At 41.9% G+C, this 23445-nt stretch overlaps 2 protein-coding genes across 5 annotated transcripts in view; both read right to left on the bottom strand.

Moving 5' to 3' along the window:
• Positions 1–2345: 2345 nt before the first annotated feature.
• On the bottom strand, positions 2346–13778 carry zmp:0000000529 (WD repeat-containing protein 20). Of its 2 annotated transcripts, XM_063906368.1 has the most exons (4): positions 12414–13778; positions 9215–9397; positions 7255–8664; positions 2346–6523 (listed from the first exon to the last, which is right to left on the bottom strand). In XM_063906368.1, exons 1-4 carry the CDS (start codon positions 12801–12803, stop codon positions 6476–6478), a joined length of 2031 nt encoding a protein of 676 aa, XP_063762438.1. In that variant the 5' UTR covers positions 12804–13778; the 3' UTR covers positions 2346–6475. The 2 variants fall into 2 exon arrangements, with proteins under 2 accessions (XP_063762438.1, XP_063762436.1); XM_063906366.1 differs by having other exon boundaries at positions 2346–8664.
• A 232-nt stretch (positions 13779–14010) lies between these two features.
• The window catches only part of LOC134879833 (mitogen-activated protein kinase kinase kinase kinase 5-like), a 36123-nt gene continuing 26688 nt past the window's right edge, over positions 14011–23445 (bottom strand). For 2 of the 3 annotated variants that reach the window (XM_063906364.1, XM_063906363.1), the window contains exons 20-32: positions 23316–23416; positions 22867–22908; positions 21863–21944; positions 21382–21458; positions 20311–20371; positions 18917–19019; positions 18742–18800; positions 17856–17959; positions 16819–16996; positions 16500–16568; positions 15601–15693; positions 15201–15327; positions 14011–14571 (exon numbers count right to left, since the gene is read on the bottom strand). In XM_063906364.1, the coding sequence (XP_063762434.1) occupies positions 14475–14571; positions 15201–15327; positions 15601–15693; positions 16500–16568; positions 16819–16996; positions 17856–17959; positions 18742–18800; positions 18917–19019; positions 20311–20371; positions 21382–21458; positions 21863–21944; positions 22867–22908; positions 23316–23416 (1193 nt within the window). In that variant the 3' untranslated portion in view covers positions 14011–14474. The remainder of the gene's footprint in view (positions 14572–15200; positions 15328–15600; positions 15694–16499; positions 16569–16818; positions 16997–17855; positions 17960–18741; positions 18801–18916; positions 19020–20310; positions 20372–21381; positions 21459–21862; positions 21945–22866; positions 22909–23315; positions 23417–23445) is intronic. The other variant, XM_063906365.1, reaches the window with a different exon arrangement.

The raw sequence follows: 23445 nt of genomic DNA on the forward strand, positions 1-23445 counted from the left end.
AGTCATCTTTGACAAACATGAGATTGCACAAACACATAAAGACAGTGTTGTTGCATGGAACAGCTATCAGGCAACTAGAAAACAGGGAAATATTGCACAGATGATAGCTTCAGCAAATGTGAGTGAGATAGAAAGAGAATATCTCAGGCGAATTGTTGCAGTCACTTCTATGTTAGGGAGACAGGGACTCCCTTTTCGTGGCCATGATGAAGGAAAAGACAGCACAAACAGAGGGAACTTTCTTGCGTGCATGGAGCTTTTGAAGGAATTTGATCCTTTTCTGCAAAAACATAACCCCCCATCAAATGCTCAGTATACCTCAGCAATCTCCCAGAATGAGATGATTGACTGTTGTGCCCAGGAAGTGACAAGTGTCATTGTATCTGAAATGACAAAGTCCAAAATCTATGCCATCATGGCAGATGAAGCAAGAGATGTCAAATCAGAGCAGTTAGCTGTTTGCGTCAGGTATGTGTCAGACGGGGCAGTGAAGGAACGTTTCCTAGCGCTTGCGGAGATTAAGTCATTTGATGCCCAGTCCATTGCAAAGGAGCTGCAGCAGCAGATTAAAAAAAATGGTCTTGCAGAGCTTAAGTGTGTAGAACAAACTTATGATGGTGCAGCTGTCATGAGTGGGACCACTGGAGGTGTACAAGCACATTTTAGAAGGCTCCACCCTGAAGCTATCTATGTGCATTGTTACGCTCACAAACTCAACCTGGTGTTATGCCATACTTGCAAGGCCATCCCAGAGGCTGTGGAGCTTTTCAGCTTGTTGGAGTGTGTTTACTCCTTTTTCAGCACCTCCCTAGTGAATCATCATAAGTTCATGGAGACTCAGACAAGGCTTGGATTGAGAACAGTTGAGCTTGTCCAACTTTCAAACACTCGCTGGGCTTGTCAGTTGCGGTCAATCAGTGCAGCTCTTGACACGTTGTCTGCCATTTTGGAGTGCCTTTCTGCTATTAGATCCCCCATGGCTGTTGGTCTCAGAGCAAAGCTCTATAAGTTCTCAGCAGTCTATGCACTACTGATGTTTCAGGCCCTTCTGTCTGTAACCGAAGGACTCCACAAGCTCCTTCAGAAAGAGACTTTAGACCTGGCAGAAGCTTTGATCTGCAAACAAGCAGTGTGTGACACACTTAAGGGAAAACGCACAGATGCATTTGCCACAGAGCTTTATGACAGAACCAAAGCCCTGTGCCACACACTCAGTATCCCTGAAGAAGGTGCCAGGACAAGGCAAAAACAGAGGAAAATGGGTGATTTTGTGCTGGAGACAACTGCAGGTGCACGCAATGAATTGAACAGCTCAGAAACATTGAAAAGAGAGTTACTTTCCCGTGTGTGGATAGGATGGTTGGCGAGCTTGAGCAAAGATTTTGCAGTGTAGATGCAGGGCTACTAAAAGGCATCCAGGCATGCAGTCCGAAATCTGAGAACTTCTTGAGTGAATCACACTTGAATGAACTTGCAAAACACTACAGCATTGACCTGAAAACAGAGGAGGTTCTGGTGGCCAGAAACTTTCTTGCCCGGAAAACAGAGGCTGGATGTTCACCCAAAGATATGTTGACTGTGCACAACCTTCTTGATTCAGACATGTTTCCCTCCCTGAAGGCAACCATCCAAGTTGCTTTAACCGTGCCTGTAAGCAGCTGCTCGTGTGAAAGGTCCTTTAGTGTACTGCGCCGGCTGCACTCCTGGCTACGCCAAACAATGGGTCAGAAAAGACTTCGCAGTCTTGCAGTCATGTCAATTGAAAAAGACGCACTTCAGCACCTAAATCACAATAGAGTGATAGACGCCTTTGCCACCCTTAAAAACAGACGACATTCTTTGATGCTTCCACCCACCAAGTAACTGCCAATTGTAGCCATGTTATTTTTAAAATGTACTTAGTGAGAACACAGTGCTCTTTTTTTTGCATAGTTTTGGATAATACATGTGGGCTGTTAATGAATAAGAAGCATTGGTTAAATACGGCACTGTAACTATGTGATTGTTCTTTTGTTGTTGTTGTTAATGCTGTGAACATACAGTACTTCCTGTGTTTGTTGTTGTACTGTAATAAAGATGTAATGGTGGCCCGAAACATTTACACAGTAAAGGATCTGTTAAATCTGTCCAAAAAGTGTAAGGCAATTTCTCAGTTTTGGTTAGCTGTTTGTGAAATTAAACGTTCGCTCACATCCTGTGCATCTCCTGGGGGCTTAGCCCCCCCTGTCCTTAAAACCTAGTGACGCCCCTGCATGATACTGAGGCTTTTTTGTGTGTGGCAGCAATACGCTTCTGTAGAAATGGTATTGAAATTTGTGGTGAAATGTATCACACAACACACAGAGTTTCAGGTTTAACGTTTTAATAACAGATCTCCATATACAAACTGGATACAGTGAAGCCATTCTGCTGTTCCACCAGAACAGGCGTAAAGTGTGTGGTAGCGAGTGTGTGATATCTGTGTGGTGATAATAGAGAATGTATATTTGACACATGCACACACACACAAAGAGAAATAAATTACAAAAACTCAAATAAAGTGTCTTCTTTCAGCCTGGAATGTCACACATGTAATTTCTGTTCCTTTATACTGAATGATGGAGTTGTCTCATGTGCAGGGAAGTGACCGTAGCGGTTTCTGTACCATCAGCTCAGTTTTTTAACTCATGATCACAGCTTTTGTTCAGCTCATTAGACTGTGTATAGAGCATTAGAGTATTTGAACTGCACACCGTCCTCTTTAGACTTCCCTAATGTTTCAGCTTAATTAAGACTATCAGCTTCCATTTACTGCTGTTTACTCTGTTACCTTCACCTGTTACTTCAGTTGTCTCAGATAATAAGGATAAGGATACATCAAGGCTTCTTTAACATTGATCCACAACATTCAAACTAAATTAACACAGTTGATGTTTGAATTTTGTTCAATTAGGGAGTGTTCAAGTCAAACAATCAAAGGTGTCTAGCTGCCATTGGCTCCGGCTCTGCCCTCCTCTGTATGGTGATCTAAGAGAACTTCCTAAAAAGCATTGCTGTCTCTTATCACTGGTGGATGTGGCTGGGGGCATTAAATCAGGGAGCATTCACACTGATATTAACAGTGAACTTATGATCACAATGAATTTAAAAACATCAAACAGATGTTCTCACACATGCCTATAAAATCATTGTATTAAGCTGCACAAACTTCTATATTTCAGAGAAGGTTCATATTTTTGGGTGAATTATTCCTTTACAGGATTTAGCGTTCCTTCGTGATGAAGCACTAATTTGGCCTTAAAGCTGAGATTGACCCGGAGCACATGAGATCATTGGAGACACTCAGCAGCAGACATGCTGTTGCTATGACAACAAAAATGAGGATGTATGGACTGTAATAATACCCTGACTCCGGCTCCCACACTGCGTGAGGAAACCTGGTGGTTGGTCTGCTGCTACAAGGGTATAACCTTGGCTCCTGCAGGGCTGGAAGTGACCTTGCTATTAATAGTATTTATTGTTAGGAAGTTAATAAAACACAAAGGCTGATAGAAATACTGTTCTCTCTCTGGCTGAGGGGTGAGAAGTGGACAGAAACGTTTAGGGGGGGAAGTTGTGTTCATTATGAGCAAAGCATCAACTGTTTTGGAATCCAAGGCTGCAATCAGTTTTCTGTCCTTTGACATGTTTCTTTTTGTTCAATTCTGATTTGACGATTCCTGACAACATGTGGTCCTACAGGGCCATTACACACTATTCAACATGTTTACAATATTGCTGACCGGAGTTTCACAAAAGACATTGAAGTAGAAATGATCTCATGAGGGAGGAAGCCTGTTTCAATGACGTTGTGTTTTTCAGATTTGGTTTGTTTGTTTGCAGGATTAAGGAAAAAAAAAAATACAGGCCTCAATCATCTGAAACTTGGTGAAACGTTGTGGCATGATTCACTTAAGGACCCATTACATTTCAAAGCGGATCCAAATCATGTGGCGTATACAAATCATGCTAATGTGTACAGTGTTCATCACCGTCGTTCATTTGCCAAGTACAGCTGAGACTGATGGGGATGTCAGGAGTTTTACAGTATTTGGTCATCAACCAAAATATTGAACAAGTGTAGTTTCTGCCTGATGGAGATTTTGGAGGAAAGAACCATGAATCTCTGTACAACACAACAGACATACAAATATGATCATTACTTGCCACCATCATGGCTAAAAAACGCTTGAATTTAAAAAGATGTTAAATGCATTAACCAGTCTCCCATCAGCCACCACTGCAGCTTATGTTTGGAGGGAGCAAATGACACATCTCATCCAGGAATCACTTGACTTGATAATTAAACGTCTGACTGAATAATGAAGTTAGATTGACACTCATAATCAGACAGGAAGTCTGCCCCATAGAGATTTTAATGTCCCCTGTCAATAATGCCTCGACGTCCACTTATCTTTGCACTTCTAACTCCTGTAAGAGCATAGCAGGCAGCCCGTGTTTGTCCAAAAAGTGGTTATTCTTGTTCTAGATTCAACAAGCCGGGAATTCGCTAAGCACAATCAAAACAGCAAATAGAAACAAATCCAATCTTGATGTCGAAGATGTAGACTATTTACCCTGCACCAAAGATATACGGTGAGTAGAGGGGACATGGGAGCTGCTTGTGCATAGAGGTCAGATCAGAGACAATAACACCCTGTACCACTAATCAGGAGCTGAGCATGGGCCGTGGATTTACTGCATGTGTAAATTAGAGGCAATTTAGTTGCAACAGGAACCAAGATACAGTATATATGATGCGACATCATACAGGATGTGTTTGTGTGTGTGTGTGTGCATGTGTGTGTGAGTCATTTCCTCCAGTATGTGCAAGCGTGTGTTTGTTCATAATTCATTAAGATGCTGTTCCTCCTCACATGATGTTCAGCAGAGTTAGTTTATCATATGGACCGTTTGTTCCAGCTAGCAGCATCTGTATAAAGTCACATGAACCACTGCTTCCAACGGCTCGCTCTCAGGGACAAACCGGAGAAAATCTCTTCACACAAAATAAAAACACATTGACATCTTCATGTTCCCTAACATCAGACATTCATTTTTTAACTGTGGTTGCTATGTACAATAGAAGGATCTTCATATATTATCATATTCATCATCTTTCTGTTTTTTCCTTCCGTGCTTGTCATTATTTCTTTACACGTTTGTCCTTTTCCAATGTATAGATTTTTTCAGTATTTACATTATAAATAACTACACAGTCTTGTGATAAAATAAATAACTTAAATACAATGGCCGTGGCTTCTGCAGTGTCTTTTGCACAAGGGGGAACGGGGGGGAAGGAGAAACCATCTCTATGTGTTGTTGTGATGCAGGCAGAGGGCTGAAGCACGGGGGATAAACTTTAAGATCCACAGTAGCACAGGGTGGGAAACTCTCCCTGAAGCAATATTTGAAATGTCTGACAGCAAACGTTCAGTGCTGCTATGATCTAAAGCAACATGAGGGTCCGAGCACCCACCAGTGAGACTTAACTAACTAAACTGAGCGCGAGAAACCACTCACAGAATGGCTCCACAGTTTTATCAGGACTAATACAATTATTTTTAGTTACTTAGAAAAATGACTTGTCAACTTATCAGGAAGTACTTTTTTTTAACTAAACACTTTAGTAGCTGAAAAAAAAATCCCAACAAAGGCATATGAACACCTGGACATTCCAACTAGAGTTTATTCAATAGTTGGGCCTGTTTTTTCACAGTTGCTGCCACAATCAGCCTCCACTATTCCACAATTTGCCCCCGTTCAGCCACAGGAGCATTAACCATGTCACTAAGTGATAATGTCTGGTTTACAGTCAGTGATCTAGTTCAATCCAAAGGTGCTGAATGTGGTTCATTTTAGGGTCCTTTGTAGGTCAATAAAGTTATTTTTACCCAAAACGAAAAAAATGTCTTTACAGAGCTAGCTTTGTCATGAAAACAGGAGACCCCAATCTGGAAGGTTGGAGACACGCTGTCTCCACAATATGATTGTTTGCAGTAGTGTTTCGACCTCTCTTGTCTTTAGTGGAACTAAGGGGACGCAACAAAACAATAAAAACCCGGATCAAAGGGGGTGTCCACATACTTTTGGCAGTGTTTTACCAGAACCAAGTCTTACTAAGGCTAAATAAATGCTAACTAGCTCCTTTGCTATATTCCAGCACTTGCACTTGTTTTGACAACATTTTTCTGAAGGCAATTCTACTCCTTAAATCTCTTATTGTAATGTTAGCTGGATGATACAGGAAGTGTTTCCCACCAAACTGGCCACAGTTAGAGTGATATTAGTGAGGAACAGGATTTGGGTCTTGGCAGGTGCAGAGGGTTATGGTATAATACTGTGGCGATGGAAATGGTAGGGAATGGCCGCTTCTTGTTGGCCCCTTAGTTGACATATTTGATTACGGTGGAGTGGGTGGATGGAGGTAGGGATGAGTGCAAAGCTTCTCCTCCAGCTATACCACCGTGCCACTAGGAGAGTTCCCGTTCTGTGCTGTCAAGTTCTGATCAGAGAGACAAAGCACAAAGGACAATTAGGCACTAGAGACAATCAAAAGAAATTCTTTATAAGAATAAAATAATAAAAAACACAGAGGAGATAGTGAAAAGAACTGAATCAGACTTTATGAGTTAAAAGAAGAATTTATACATATACAACACCATAGTAGCATTAGGGCCAGAGTCCACAAAGCGCCCTTTTCTGATCACCAGCCTCTTTTTTCATTTCATCCCAATGAAAACCGACTGCATGCAGTTGGAGGAGGCCTCCAGAGAAGGCAGAGCCCACAGCGTCTTTTTTCGAGCATTTTTCAGTGCTCTTCAGAAAAGACCCAGTGACGTCACTGTAGGATTTGCATGCGATCTTGTTTTGGGCTGTGTCTGTCAGACGGAAACCATCATAACAAAGACCAAAAAGCCTGTCTGTTGGAGCAGATCAGCCGGGTGGACCCCAGATGTTGCTGCCAGTGAGTGTGAGACTGTTATCGTCCTGCTGCCTAAACACAGCTTTCAGACGGGGAATATCTTTCATTCAAAGTGTGGGAGCAAGAATCTTCCAGTTGGTGCTCGTAAAAATATTGTGAAAACATATTTAGAAGCAATAGCAGATGATAAAACAGCGATGGTACATTATTGAAATATATCGTTGTCATAGAAACAATAAAAAAGCTAGAGAAAGGACTTATGTGGACACTGGCTCTTTGTTTTCTAAGGAAAGAGTTTGTTGAAGACTTACCGCTTTCCCCGGCCGCGCCCAGGTGCAGATGAGCCCCTCCTGGCAGGCGGTGATGATGCAGTCGTCCATGAACACCAGGACGGTCAGCCTCTCATGTGCAATCTTCTTGCACACCAGCGGCTCCAGGAGCGGCACCTCGTGCATGCGCGGGCACAGCGTTGTGCCGAGGACCTTGGCAGCGTCTAGCCGGTTGCTCCTGGGTGCCACGTTGATCTTATCGTTGCTTTTGCTGATGTTGCCCAAGCTGTGGTACCTCTTGTGCTCCTTCTCCACCCCACTGCTGCAACCAGACTTGTCTGACTTGCGCTCCTGCAGTGAAAGTGTGGCAAAACGGCCGATGCTAAATGGGGTGCTGTTTCCTCCTCCGCTGCTCCCTCCACCTCCTCCGGTTCCCCCGCCGCCCTCCGAGGCGCCCGGGCCCTTGGCGACATTTGCCACCGCGGGGTGGGGCAAAGAGTTGGAGCGGGAAAGGGAGCGAGGAAGCGGTAAGGGGAGCGTTGGTGGGTTTGTGGTGCCAGTGTTAGTGTTGGGCGGATGATGGTGCCCCTCAACCGTTCCACCTCCTCCCCCACCTGAGGTGCTGTTGACCACCCCGCTGCCAGAGTTGGACAGCGAAGGCCCAAAAGTGTTAGTAAAGGCGCGGGACAGTGGCAGGCGTGGGTACAACACATCATCCGTCAAGTCCCACAGACAGAACTGGGTGTCCTGCCCCACCGAGCCAAACCGGTATGTGACGGATGCCGAACCGCCTCCTTTAGAGCTGTGCCGAGACAGACGCGATAACGTGCTACTTGTTCGGACACGGCCAAAGTGCATGGAGTTGTTCAGTGGTCCTTGGTGGAGGTCCTCCTCGCTGCCACTGAGCTCCATTGGCTCCTCATCTTCCAAGGAAGTTGTGAAGGGATCAAAAGCCACCACATTGACCCAGGACTTGTGGCCGTGACCTCTTGCAACCACACGGCTTTCTGCGAATGACCAAACGGTAACGAGGTCATCCTCTCCGCCGGTGGCAAGGTATTTCCCATCGGGGCTCCATGACACGCACAGCAGCCCACCGAAGTAGCTCTTCATCACCCCCTGCAGCTCCATTGAGTCAAAGTGAAAGACACGCAGGCAGCCGTCCTGGCCCACGCACGCGACATGCACGCCATCTGGGGAGAAAGCGAATTCGTTGAGGCCTCCGTCACCCACAGCCCATCGTAACAACGGGTTGCGAGGCGTCTTGGTTTTGCAGGCGTAGACGGCGAAGCCTTCCCCCTGCCGCAGAAGAGAGTACTGTGGGGCTGTGGTGCCACATGGGTGGTCCACGTTGTAGAGGTAGAGGTGACCACTGGCATGGGAGGCCAGGAACAGGTTCTCCGACTTGGGAAGCCATTTTAGACACGTCACCTTGGATTTGTCGATCAATCTCTGTAAACAGTAAGGAAGTGGACCAAGGAATGTTGAGGGAGGAGTGAGGGAGGAGAGATTTTAAGATTGGCGGTGAAAGAGTGGAGGAATGGGAAGAGAAGAGTTATTTAGATTGAATTGAGCTTTTAAATGGATACTCATCTAAGAAAACTAAGTATGAACTTTTCAGAGAAGAATACGTAGAAAGGAAGCATGGGAAGAACAAAAAGGTCTGGAGAGATCAAGAAATAAGCTACATCAGGCAAACACTGAAACCAACAGAAAAAACAAAGGGATGGAAGATGAGGAAAGGACTTTAAGAGGCAAATCCCACTGAGGTGATCAGAATCAGGAGGCGCCCAAACATAAAGTCTACCTGCATGCAGTCATGCAACTGTACAACCCCAATCTCCTGTATGTAATCATTTTATTAGGGACTCGAGGGAGACCACCAAACGAAAGCAGTTCAGGAGTCACAGAAAAAGAAAAACATCCAAATAAATCGATACAAAATGTCAAATTACTGACACTTCAATCACAACCACAGAGAAGAGCACACACACACAATTACCTCCTCATTGAAGAGTTTACTGGTTTCCTTCTTGATGGGATCGAGATACTGGACTTGTCCGGCTGAGAAACCCACGATGAGGGCTACACTCTCCGCTGTGGCAGAATACTGGTTAAAGTCGTGACATGTTGGCTGAGTTCCCTTGTAGATCCTCTTGTCTATTGGCTTACTGAGGTCTACAGCCTGCAGACAAGGAAAAGGAACCGTGATGCACAAGCAAAAAATCAGCCAGGAAAATGGAAGGTATACCAATGGAGTTTCAGGGACAGTCAGAGGACCGTAAAGGAGGTTAGAGGCCAAGCGTAGATGCAGAAAAGTCACATTGATATATTTCCATGGCAGCAAGTTTGATAGAAATAAAAAGTCTCAGAGGTAAACACCAGGTTTTAGCGTCAGAGCGAAGGAGCAAAGTGTTTTTTGTTAGAACTGCTCTCTGTACATGAAAATCCATCAAAGATAAGAGACACTGATGTTTCATTCCACCATTAAAGACCAGAGCAACATGGCTGCAGGAGCATTGTTCACTCACCAAAAGCACAATAAAAGGGCCTGGTAATTAAAAAACCACCAACAGAAGAAAATATGCCCAATTAAACTTAATTCCCTGGCATGAAAACTGCAATGACTAAGATTGTCTATTGTCCATATTAAGGCTGCGATTACATTTTATATCTGGAATAAACTTTTGAACAGAACCAGGGCATATATATTTCAAAACACAACATTTGGCAATACAATTGTAATCTGGAATGTGATTAAAGCAGTCAGACAAATGTAGTCGAGTATAAAGTATAATATTTGGCTCAGTGATGTAGGGGAGTAGAAATATTAAGTTTCATACAATGGAAATACCTAAAATGTGGACTTTAGCAAACGTGATATATTCCACTACCTCTTACTACTACATGGCAGGTATCAGATCTCTGCTTAGTATCAGAGCATAACTTGAGTTTACGTATCAGCGTTAGTATCAGGAGAGGGAAATCATATCAGTGCATCTCTGCTGATTACATTTAAATGTTCTGGAGATTTTGAACCCTTACATGTTGAGCATGTGGAGTAGAAGAAGATGAAGAAGACATACTTTATTAATCCCTTACAGGGAAATTGCTTCCTCTACTCTGTTGTGTTGACACACATTAAACACACAGAGGAAACAGAGTACAGAGCACATGTGGTGCTGCCTGAATGCTGAATGTACAGCATGCTGATGGAGATATCTACAGTCTGTTGCATGTGAATGTGTCTGCATGTAATTTCTGGAAATGTGCCTTCTACACATATGTGCATCAGTCATAGAGACACAAATTAATTTATATTAGTAACTTTCATTATGAGCCATAACATCGAGTATGATGAATCTAATAATGTGTTACTCATTGTGCGCAATGAACCGATAGCCCTGATATTTCAAAAAGGTCGTCAGATAACCCTTTCCCTCATTGATCCATGTCACGTTCACAGAGGAGAGGCTCTCTACATTAGTCCTGCAGTCCCTCCTACATAGGTTATTAGCATTCCTCATTAGGAAGCAAGTGGTGAAGCTTGCTGCAAGCAATTTCAGCCCAATGCTAAAAAAAAAAAGCTGCGTGAGGAGAAACTGGAGGACAAATGGAAATACGACTGCCTCCTTCAGAAATTATATTTGCAAATATATAATAGAGCATTGGCAATAATACAAAACTGGCAAGGTTGGAATCACCTGCTGACTAAATATGTTATTAATATTTGAAATACTTATGGACACTACATGGCCTACAAGGACCAAATAATTCAAACTTCCATGTAGCTGATGTCCCCAAACTCTTACAGGAAAGGAGAGGATACTGATGGTACTAAGATGAAGAATTGGCTTCCTATTGCAGAAAAGCGTTGAGTGACCCTTAAATCCTTATTTGATAAAGACATTCATTCCAGCTCATTGTTAGAGGCATTATTTTGCACTTAACATGGAAAGCTTTTCTCATTCTGCCCACATGTGGAAGCTAAGCTAACAGCTTCTTTCACCAAGGACTGCTGACTGCTCCTTTCCTTATTGAGCTGTTGCTCAGAGGATCTTTATCTCTTCCTGCCCTTCAAACTGATCAGCATTCTGCTTTTGATGTCCAAAACAAACCCTTCACACAATTAACATCTACCTTTAAAGAGGACTTTCTACAAGCTAAAAGCACGAACGAACATTCAGAAACATAGAGTAGTCCTCTCAGAATCTGACTGGAGCTTTAGTGGCAGGAGATTACACACTTTGAATAACAGTATAGATGATCAGCTCAGTCAGGAGGCAGCAGAGCCTGTGAGGCAGCGTGAGTGCTATAAAAAGGATTTCAGTTTTAAAAGCAACATCATCAATAGTGTGAACCATGTACTAGAAACTAATTATTAAAGTATATCTCTTCAACATTAGGACATTGATGGGAGAAGTGTTTAGATTATTTGATTTGATAAACGTACTAACACAGCACTATAAAAACATACATCTAGAAGTAAAATAAGGCACTATCAGCTAAGAAAATGTATTCTATGAAACGTAAAAATATTCAATATGCAGAAAAATGTTAGCGTATACTATTATATGTTTTATTTTGTATAAATACAACTGCTGCATTAATGTGTATATTGCATTTTACAGCTGCAGATGTTTTGCTAATCTTGATTATTGTATATTGTGTTTGGTAGTTGAATCTACAGAAACGCATCATGTTCTTGTTTTTCACTGGACAGAAGGGGATGCTGTAATTAGCTGTCAAGACACATGTAGTAAGTAAGCTACAAATGTGTATATGAGATGATAATTAAGAAGTCTCAGTATGAATACTTACTCAATACTCGAATAACGTGCCTTGGATGTATAGGCCTACAGACCACATTCAGAGAGCAATATATTCACATGGTTTCAAGTGAATGGAGTGAAGTCAGAGCTTCCTGTGCGTAGTAACACAGTAGCCTCCACTGACACACTGCACCGTCTGCACCATGCACCATCCCGTCTGATCACACACACTATCACGTTGCAATGCATATTACATTGTGATTTCATATGTGCCCGATCACCTCCTCTGTGCAGCCAGTCAGCCAGAGAGCGTCGGTTAAAAAACATAATGAAATAATTCATCATATTAGCGGAGCAGGCTAGCATGCTAAGCTACGCCTGAGCATCCAGTCTGTCATCCAGGCTCACGTAGGAGGAGAGCAGGCTCACCTTCTTGATGTTGGTGTACGTGTAGAAATACAGCTCCCTGCCGATGTTGAAGCACACCCGCTCCGACTCCTCTCCCGGGTCTTCGGGCTGCAGCTTCACCATGGAGACCCGGACAGGAGGCAGGAAGCCTGCTGGAGAGGAATTGGCTGCTGCATTGGAGGAGGAGGCGGCGGCGGCAGCCCCGGGCCCCTGCAGCAGCCCGACCCCTCCGCCGGGTATCGGACCGGGTCCAGCCCCGGGGCCCAGCGTGGCTCCGGCGGAGGGACCCCGCGGCAGCCCGCCCCGCTGCTGCGAGTCCGAGAGGGTGAGCAGCTTGTAGAAGCCCTCTCTGGTCCGGAACTGGGATTTAATCTCATTGATATCCTTCAGAGCGCCGCCATCTCCGGCCATTTTCAGTACAAACAAGCCGCACAGGAAACTGAGATTCTGACCTGGAAATAATAACGATTTAATCAAGAAGTACTAGAATCAAATTTGAGGAAAAATTTGCCGAGCAGCTGAGATCAGCTAGGCCGACCAGCACTCCCGGTCCCCCCCAGTGCATTTTACACCAGCACCGGCGAGCAAACTGCTGCTGCCTGGTAAATAAAACCCGAAAGAAAGCCCTTCTGAGCCGGTGTGAGCATCCTCCTCGGCAGGGGCTCTGCCTCCGTTCATCAGTGTGCGTGAAGTAGGCTACGTGTGATGATGCGTCGATGCTGCTGCTGCTGGCCCGGCCCGGCACTGCGCATCCTCCCAGTCTGTCGGGGGTAAACAGAGGGCACCGGCCCGCACAGCTGCTTCATTTATTCGCCAATTAACCTCCCAATGACACCCAAGGAACACTTTAAAAAAAGCAGTGTAGAAGTCGATCAGGCTATAGAGAAGGCTGGCATAACATGGACATATTTAGTATTAAATTACTACTGCCCTATAGCATATAGAGCCTTCATGTCTTCAGCTACATTTATTATATTTTGTGAAAATGATTTATTATGGAATTATTTGTTTTAAAAGAGTTTCCTACACATGTGCACAAAGCAGTAGATTTATTTAAATATATACCTGTTTGTCCCTAAGCAACACATGCACACATTAACTGGGTGGACAGAGGAAGCCACACAGCTTTGTGAAATCCCCAAAAGCTCTATCTTTTTTAAGATACACCTTCCCAAGGTAAAACAAAGCAGTGAAAATTTAACAGCAAAATTATTAATTTTGTTGATATTTTGTCATCCCTAAAAACAAAAATGTATTTTGGTTTCTCCAAAGCTGATTTTCAATCTATAGAAATAATCATTTATACTGGGGACGCTGGGGAAATGGCCAATTTTCTCCCCAACACTTTGCATTAGGGCAATTTGTTATTAAATGTTCAGATAAATAGCCTGCAAAAAGTGTGTTTTTAAAATCTGAAAAAATATTCCATACCACTTTTACTATCAAAGTAACGCCAATGGATATAGTGTATTTGACTATTCACTCCTCCCTGTGATGTCACAGGCCCCCAACAGTTATGTGTAGCAGCAAGCAAAACAAAGGCAATAACCACTCAGCTTCCATTAATAGGATCTTATTTTCTGTGTTTTGCTCTGAGATCAGTACAGTTCACCTCATCTTAAGTTAATTCACTTTATTCCAAAGTAATGGCAGTAAGAAGTGTGTTCTTATGGATCCAACACTGACATACAAACTCAGGTTAAACATCACATCATGAGTCCTTCCAGTCCTTTATTCCTGTGTGGAAGCCGTTGTATTTCTCAGTCTCTGCAGGCGGCTGCAGCAGAAGAAAGTAGAGATCCCTCTGTAGTGTTGGAGGACCTTCCTTCGCTGTTCATTTCTTTTCCTCAGCTTTCTCAATTCCTAATCTCACATATTGAAATCAGCCTAAATAAGGGTTTGCTTCCCCTTGCAACATCATGCTATCATTTCTCTTTGACTTCTCTCCTCTCCTCCCATTAGAAATTAAAACACTGTGGCATCCATGCTCATCAAAGTCACTGATGACAGATAAGAATCCAGCGGAGACATTCACATATTAGTTGGAGTCTCCCATGATGCCCTACACTGGCAAACAGAGAGTCAGGGCAGCATGACGTAGTTCTCTGCTATTTCCAGGACGTACAGGTTGGACATCCCCGTCTGGTCCTCCATCTGACGCGTCTCCATGACGACCATCCTGCAGGGAAGAGGTCAGGGAGGAGAAAGGATTGTAGTGTAGAGCTGCATAAACTCTATAAAATCCTAATTTAATTTATGAAAGGATAAAGCACATAAGTGTTTCTGTACATGATGCAAATCCAGAGTCTATGTCCTTATATTCAGATATCATTCAGTCCATCACTTTGTCCAGGCTAAAATGTCTGTATATTAAATGAATGCCGATGACATATTCTACACATTTTTTTTTTCTTTGTATGCATGAATCCTACTCACCTATATGAATCTGAAAAATGACTTAGAGGATTAAAAAGCACAATATTCCCCTCTGCAATGAATGGGTGTATTTAGTTGCATATAAAGGAAATACTCAAGAGTACTCCAAAATGATATCTAAGATTAAATGTTTTTAGTTACTTTCTCTCACTGCAGTTAGCAGAATGTTAGCATGCTAAACTAGGAGTGTAAACATGATTCACATAATACCTGCTGTGTTAAGAGTTACATTTGTCAATTGTCTGTAATAAACTGAAGCTTAGCTGATTAGTGGGCGGTAGCAACAAAAGCCATAAAACTGAAAAATGAAAGAGCCCACACTGCAGGAACTACAAATCTAATCAAACACTCCAGAGCAGAGTCATGCTGTACCTGTCGGACTGCACCAGTCTGTATGTCTTCCTGGGGTCGGTGGTTTCCTCCAGCACCTCAGTGAAACCCTGTCCTCTCCTCTGCCAGCCGTGGCGCCACACTGCCAGCAAAGTGTCCTCAAAATACACTGAGAGACAGACACACACAGATCAATCTACAGCAATGCGTCATATTCCATAAGATCGTCATGTGTCATGCACTTTGCCATATATCCACAGCCCTGTTTTCAGTTTTGTGACGATGCATTTTACAGCTTAAGAGTGAAAGTGGAGTAAAAAGTAAAATACTTTACCTCTGAGTATGTAATGGAGTAAGACTATTAAAAGTACTCAAAGGAAATCAAATTTGATATCGAGTATCAGAGTGAGTATAGGTGCTGCGCTGCTCTGTGAGGTCTTACCTATGGACTGGACTTCATGAGTGAAGGTGGTCTCGTGTGTCAGAGGCCGGCTGCTCTTCAGATCCCCCTCCAGACCCACGATATGCACCGACTCTGTGGAGGAGAGAGACACCGTGTGGGAACAGCAAAGTCGGGGGCAGGATATAGACAGAATATAATGTGCAGTTTACACTATATAGATCCTCTCATCACATACGGGCCGCACAGGATGTTGTTGTAGAACTATTGGGGATGTAATTTTACATATTAGCCTAGAGGGAAAGAGAACCTGAGATACTGTAAAGCCTGCCTGTTAAAGAAATATAACATTTCATCTTGTTTTTTGTCTTCACGACATAGGCCGATTTTGTAAAAAACACCCCAAAAATTACATGTTTAGTATTTGATATAATCAAAATTGAAATAATGTCTTGCTATGTTGCATCTTTATGTTCAATATGTTTAATTGTATTGATTATTGATAAAAGTTAAAAGTACTTATACATACTTATACATGTTCATATACACAACAATTATTGGCTCACTATAACTATTTATAAAAGACAAATCAAAGAAGTGCAGAAGCTGAGATATACTGTAGGGGTGAAATATTACATAATAGAATATAAAGTCAAATATATATATATATATATCTCATTCTTCATTCTTTGGGCACGTTGCTGAACCTAGACCAGACCAACTGCAGCAACCCCAGATCATAGCACTGCCCCCACAGGCTTGTGACCTTTTTTTTTGCCGGGCAGTGTATGTACACAGAGATGTAAACAGTAAATCAGTTAGTATAAGTATATAAAGGTAAAGTAAAAGCATCTGCAGGAAGTTGACCCAGTACCATCGGGAAATGCTGTGCTATAACAGATATTTGTGTTGAGAGTATCTGGAAAATGCTGGTGACTTACTCTCTATGAGGACGATCAGCGAGCTACTGTTCAGCTGGTTCACCTGAACTACATCTGGGCAAGGTCTCTCTGTAGGAACACACACAGAACGGACAGATCTATACAAATATGATAATAGAAGGAATATTTATATTTCCAACCGGAGTAGGACCATCTGTTGGAACATTATGGAAGAATAAAAGGGTAGCCAACACATGAGGTAAAAAGAGACATTTAAAGCACTCATTAAAAGCAGACAGTGTTTTGGTTTTTAGATCATGGTGTGTTGTTTGTAACTTCAGTCTTTACAATATTTATAATACTGTAAGATATGACATACCCAGGCCAGAGTGGGTGAACCAGGAAGTGTTAGAGTTGAGGTTGATGTATTCTACATTGACGGGATGGTGGGGGCTGGACCCCCGAGAGACACCGATACACACCAGAGGGTACTCCTGCTGTGGCACCGTCACCATCTCAAACACCCGCAGGGGGTTGGGCAGGGGGAAGTCAAAGTTCTGTGAGATAGAGGAAAAGTCAAGAGTTTAATTTCCTTTAAAGAGAAGTGTTTCGTACGATGGCTCTACATCTTTGAGCCACAGCACAGTGTTTAACTGAGCATCTGCTCCCAAAATTATAAACCATTTTATGGTGAAAGGTCTAAAGCTAACTATTCAATTTAACAGTGATCATGAAATGCTTTATTTCCCTGCAGTGGTTTTATTAGCTGCTGCCTGTGTTAACAGCCTAGTAAAAATATCAGAGACTGAAGCTCAAGCGTCACACAATACTCACATGAACCTGCACTTACTGTATCGTTGTTGTGTTTTCATAATGGTTTTCATTTATCACTGTATATTATATAGTTCCTGTTTAATATATCTCTTAAAATACTATCGTCAGCATAAGATTTACAGGAAGACAAAAGGCCGAGATTTTTATACAGCACATGGGATTGTGTCCCTTTTATAAATACTGGAAACACAACCAAATGCGACAAGAAGCACCACAAGACAAAGAAAACTGTTTCCAGGGACAATAGTCTGTCTAATGTCTTTTCCTAACCACTTCTTCTTGACATTGTATAAAACGTCACGAGGCAAGACGTAAAGACGAATTCATGAGGACTCAGGAGAAGACACTGCACTTTTATCTGTAACAATAGCTAATATAACATAAACTGTTCATGATTTGTTTGCAACATCATATGTTGAAAAGTCACTAAATACAGACAGACTTCGGCAATAAGTCCCCTTTACTGCATCTGGTGCTATGATAATGTGGAAATACAAATCAAGATGGTAGTTCTCTATCTAGATGAATGCAGTGTGAAAAAATGGGCCTTATTTATAACAATCCAAGTCTTCATTAACATACCTTGATGAGCATGAACTTGTGCATGGGCTCGTACCACTGCAGCAGCACCACGCTGGACTCCAGGCCGCAGCACAGGAACACACACCCCCCCAGCATGCTACCTGCTGCAGGACCCACCATGTAGTTAGTTCTCTCACAGTGTACAGGTCCATTGTTTAGTTAAGTTTGTTCAGTTTGAATTCTAAATGCTTAAACGGCAGAGGCTACCAGCCCTTTATCTGATGCATACATCCGAAACAGGCCTTATATCTATTGACAGTATATTTGGTGAGGTTTTAGTATAAAGATTTATTTTTCTCTCATCTGCTCTTCATTGCCCTCGTTCATTTTTCTCACTACATTAAGATTCAATACTTTCTGTATTTTAATATTTCAAATCGTAAGCCCTGTAGCAGTTCCCTCAATGCCTTCACAGATTGAATGTAGCTGCTCCCATCTGCTGGTACTTGTAAGATACTACAAAATACTGTCTGTCTGGGACAATAACAGATGTATTCCTATGTGACTAAAATGGAGTAATACACTTAAAAAAAACACTTTATATTGAGACCAGCAAATTGTTGGAAATAACCGATTATATTGTTGAAGTTATCAGACAAAACAATTAAATATATTTTTTAACAGGCATTAAGATCTCATCCACCCTGATTTGGTCTTATAATTGAGACAACCAGTTATTTGAATAATTAAAACTAACATTGAGCTAGTGTGGTTTCAAAAAGGGCTTACAGCCATATAAAGGGAGCATCCTGCCCAACTGCATCACCACACACCATTAAAATGAAGGTTATTAGGTTAAGCCTAAATGTATTAATGTGTCCAACACAAATTCTCTCTGAACTGACATGTAAACCATCAACATCAATACTCCAGTATTCTGTCTCACCAACTGCGCAGGTCTTGCAGCCTTTAGTATCTGGTATTTTACACGTCACTGCAATCTTCCTGTAAGCAAAACAATACAAACATAATTTAGCTTTGAACTGGCATGAGCAAATGTGGGTTATTTAGAAGATAATGACATATTCTGAACAAACAAGAGGTAAAGAGTCCCTTGTTACCTTGGTAACAGTCTGTGAGTCGGCAGGGAAACCATCCTCTGGTCTCTGCGAGCCTGTTCGTATAACTCCTTCAGAGAATGTGAGTGGAGCTGAGAGGATTTACCTGGAAACAATCAGAGCAGAGTAATTTCATCTCAGCGTGGATACACACACAAGTAGACACACACACTGTCATGGTTATAGGGTTTTGTTAGTTTTATTTTGAAATGTATCTTCCTTCTTGTGCCTTGTCTAGTGTTTCTTCCTGTGTCTGATTGTCTCATTGTGATCACCTGTTGCCCCTGTGTTTATCCTCCCCTCCCCAGCTGTGTCTTGACCTGTGATTACCCTTTTGTGTATTTGGTCTTGTCTTCCCTTTATAGTCCTTGTCGGTTCGTTGCGTTTTAACCCAGAGTTTGTTCCTGATGTCATGCCGTCTTCATGTTTGTCCTTCCTCATGCTCCCATGTTTGTTAAGGTTAAGTACAGTCTTGTTTTTTTTATTGTCATCGACTTTTTGAATGAAAGCTTGCTTTTTGTGACGTATTTGGATTACACACACACACACACACACACACACACACACACACACACACACACACACACACACACACAAAACTAACAACAGTCTGGACACTCTTGTCCCCCCTTACTTTGTGATAAATCCATATTAATGAGCAGGAAATGTGTACATACTGTATATATGGTATGAGTAAAAAATCCCTCTCCTGCCTCCAGCGCATCCAGAACTCTGCTGCAGGGATTTTAACCCAGGCGAGGAAATATAACCGATCCTTGCTGCCTTGCACTGGCTTCCTGTTGCTTTTAGAATGGATTTTCTAATTTAGTTGCTGACTTTTAAGGCCTGGAAAGTTCTCGTCCCAAGCTATTTATCTGACCTTTAAAGAGTCTTTGGAACGACCTGCCCGAGGAAATTCATGGTTGCAACATCCGTCAGCTTTTATTTCTGTTGTCTTATTTTATTTGTCATTCATTCTCATTCTATATATTTTATTTGTATTATTTTCTATTTGTTCAACTATGTGTTCTCATACTGTTGTTTAATTCACCAACTGTCTGTGTATTTGTATGTTAAAGCACTTTGTAACTATGTTTTGAAAGGTGTGATATCAATAAAGTTTATTATTATTATTATTATTATTATTATTATTATTAGGTTCCTTGGCTTCTGACTGAATAATATGATGGAAAAAGTAACACATGCAATTAGGGACTATCTATATTTGTATCCTGAGTTTGAACACTGTCTTCCGATTCTTTCTCAAACCACTCAATTCAAAAAGTTATTCTGCCTGCTAAAACTCAAATGACTAAACTGTCCTGTTATATTTCCAGGAAGTTCTCAGTGAACAGAGACTCACAGCTGAAAGAGGATTCAATTGTTATTCAGTTTACCTGATACAGACATGAGGACGTTATTGATGGTGTAGACCCAGGTACACTTCCCTGGATACAACTGAAAGAGAAAAAGAAGACATGCACTCATTTCAAACTTTTTGTTGCTCAAAAAGTGACGGATTTTCATCTGTCAGACCGTTGGTGGGAGGAGTATGCAGACACTGTAATGTAATGTATTTATGGTTCATAAAATGGTCCCTGTCAGTGTTTTACTTCAGTTCTGTGATGATGCATTTAAGAGCTGAAGTAAAAAGGCTTTTTAAAGTCTAAGAAGTGGGAGAATTTTCTCAACACATAATAGGTGTGGTGGAAACTTCTGGAGCAATGGAGACGAAACTTACACAGGAGAGCTGGAACTTTGATGGCAAACACTGAATGTTTATTATGAAGTTAACGGCTGGAGAATTCACAAGACATTTGCTGCAGCCACGAGTTGACACAGCGGTTGCTGACCAATTCTGAAGATCTCTTCCTTAGACCGAGGTTTTAACTAGTTCAGAATGTATAATCAACATTCTATATTAGCGAGACTAAACAAATATGGATCCTAAATCTAACTAAAGCTGTCGTACATGAAAAAAGAATGTACGACAGGGAACCTCAGTCCAGATAAGAAGGGCTTCTAGATCTCCTTAATAAATATACTATCTCATGTCAGCTCAAAGCGCCAAAGCTACCCCTCCTAAGGGGAGATTACAGCAACCCGAAGGCCAAAGATCTATGCCATTGGGATAGAGACAGAGGAGGGAGAAAATGATGAACAGGATAAACACCTAATCAAAATATTCCCTAACAATAGGAACATTCAGAGTTAATACATCTGGAGATGCATGGTTTTCATTGGACAGGGGCGGAATGAAAAATGGAAATCTGAAAAGCAATTCATGTCAGATAAGTGTAGTGGAGTAAAAAGTACAATACTTACCTCTGAGATAACATAAATGGAAATACTAAGAACATTAAATCTTAAAAAGAGTTATTGAGTAAATGTCCAGCACTATCAACAACCAAACCCTAGTCCACGGTTAGTTAAGCATTGATGTAGCTCGGTATTGTTAAAGGTCGTACCAGCTCCATGGTGGCCTCGGAGCTGCTCAGGTTCATGGTGTAGATGCCCTCCTCCGCCCCCAGGATCAGGTGCTGTTCTGAGGGAGAGACAGAGGAAACACAGGTCAGATACGATGAGAGAGCAGAGGATTCCTTCTGGATCCCTGGACTGTCCAGCAGTGGCTCAGTCAGTAGGGACTGGGAATCGTAGGGTCGCCGGTTCAAGTCCCCGAACAGACTTGAAATATGGAAAGTGGACTGCTACTTGGAGAGGTCCCAGTTCACCTCCTAGGCCCTGCTGTGGTGCCCTTGAGCAAGGCACTTGACACCTCCAATCCCCCCTCCCCATTGCTCCCCGGGTGCTGCACGATAGCTGCCCACTGCTCCTAGTACTAGGATGGGTTAAATGCAGAGGACACATTTCACTGTGTGTGCTCTGCTGTGTGCATGTATGTGACAATAAAGAGGGCTTCATCCTCCGATTCTATCTATCTGATGGTACCTCCTTTGGCGGCGGTGTTCTCCCACATCGTGGAGCAGTTTATCTTAAGAGGGCAGCCATGGAAGATCTTTTTAAAGTACACCTGGAGAGAGAGGAGAATTGAAGGGTTCATTTAGTCCCTACAAAAAGTCTCAGAACATGAATGAACGTATTTTTTGACACCGTCAGTTAGGAAGTTTACTGTTTGACAAGTAAAGATCAGAGAAGTTATTTTATGTTTTATGGCCTGTACAAATGAGTGAAAAGTTTATTTGAACACATAAAATGAAAAAAGGGTTTCATTGTGTGTTAGAGTTTCTTTGATAGAAGCTTTTGGACATCACGTTTCCATGTATTCCTCAAACCTCACTATAAAGAAAACACTAAGACTTGTTTGTTGACAATGCATGGAAAGGCTTCTCTGGATGGTTGTTGCAGCAAGACAAGGACAGTAATACCAAGAGATAAATAGGAAAAAAATATGATAAAAAAACAATAAAAGATATACAAAACAAAAAATAATAATATCAGTAAATATCTCAACAGTGATATTAAAAGCAAGTTCATATTTCGAATAGATGATATGATAAAGCAGTGTTATTTGTATTAATATAGAGATGTTCTACAAATAGAATACATAATATAATGAGGATATGATAGAAAATGTGACATATTGAAATGATGTGGTACACTGGTAGATTATGATAGGATATGAGATATAATAAAAAGTTCAAGATATAATCATGTATGTATGAACTGAAGTTTAAAATCAAGAAAGCATATTGTAATCCCAAAGCAAAAAATACAACACTGAAACATTTGGGGTTTAATGTTAGAAAATATTACAGTATTTAAATGTTAAAACAGTCTTGTCTTTTCGGCTTAAAAGCTTTAATTGGCATTATTTTAATAAATGGAACCTGCTGGATTTGTATCTTGGATTGTGTTTTTTCCGCATTTGAAATATGAATCACATCTGAAACACTAAGGAGCAGCGCAGTTTAGACTAAGGGAGGAGAACTCACCGGGGGTTTCTTCAGGACGGGGCTGCTGCACTCAGCGGGTTCCTGAGGACAGGAAACAAAGAGGGAGAAAGTAATGCTGAATATAAGCTTTACGTTTAATCTACTTTTATTAGTAATAACACAGAACCCAGAGTCACATCTTCCCAACATTTGCTTTGTGCAAACCTCCAGTTATTAACATCATTATTGTTTTAATTATTCCTATATTCATCAATATTCTTATAGTTTCAGCTGTTTCAGCTTATATAAACTGTTGTCTATTTTATAACTAACAAAGCTATTTGATTGTTTTGTGTGCAGGAATCTTAAGTAAAAGAAAATGTAAAGTGACTGGGGTCAAATAAAAAGTATTACCCTCTGAAATGTGATGCAGTAGAAGAATAAAGAGCAATGAGAAACTTCAGTACACTGATTCTGGAGTTACAGTCCTTTCTGAGTGGCAGGTGTACCTTTGAGGGGGGTCTCCATCGGCGATTGCCTTTAGGGGGGAGCTCAGGAGGGAGCTCCTCTGCTGGGGGGTCGATCGACTGGACAGGGAAGGACGTAGGGTCTGGATCACACATTCACACACACACACAC

The sequence above is a fragment of the Eleginops maclovinus genome, chromosome 18, assembly GCF_036324505.1.
Source record: "Eleginops maclovinus isolate JMC-PN-2008 ecotype Puerto Natales chromosome 18, JC_Emac_rtc_rv5, whole genome shotgun sequence".
Classification (NCBI taxonomy): domain Eukaryota; kingdom Metazoa; phylum Chordata; class Actinopteri; order Perciformes; family Eleginopidae; genus Eleginops; species Eleginops maclovinus.

What these genes read in the sequence shown, in the direction of transcription:
- zmp:0000000529 (XM_063906366.1), bottom strand. Translation starts at nt 12,803, where the DNA reads ATGGCCGGAGATGGCGGCGCTCTGAAGGATATCAATGAGATTAAATCC. An exon ending in CGTACACCAACATCAAGAAG is followed by an intron (nt 9,398 to 12,413) that starts GTGAGCCTGCTC and finishes CCTTGTCTGCAG; the next exon opens with GCTGTAGACCTCAGTAAGCC. An exon ending in GTAAACTCTTCAATGAGGAG is followed by an intron (nt 8,665 to 9,214) that starts GTAATTGTGTGT and finishes TACTGTTTACAG; the next exon opens with AGATTGATCGACAAATCCAA.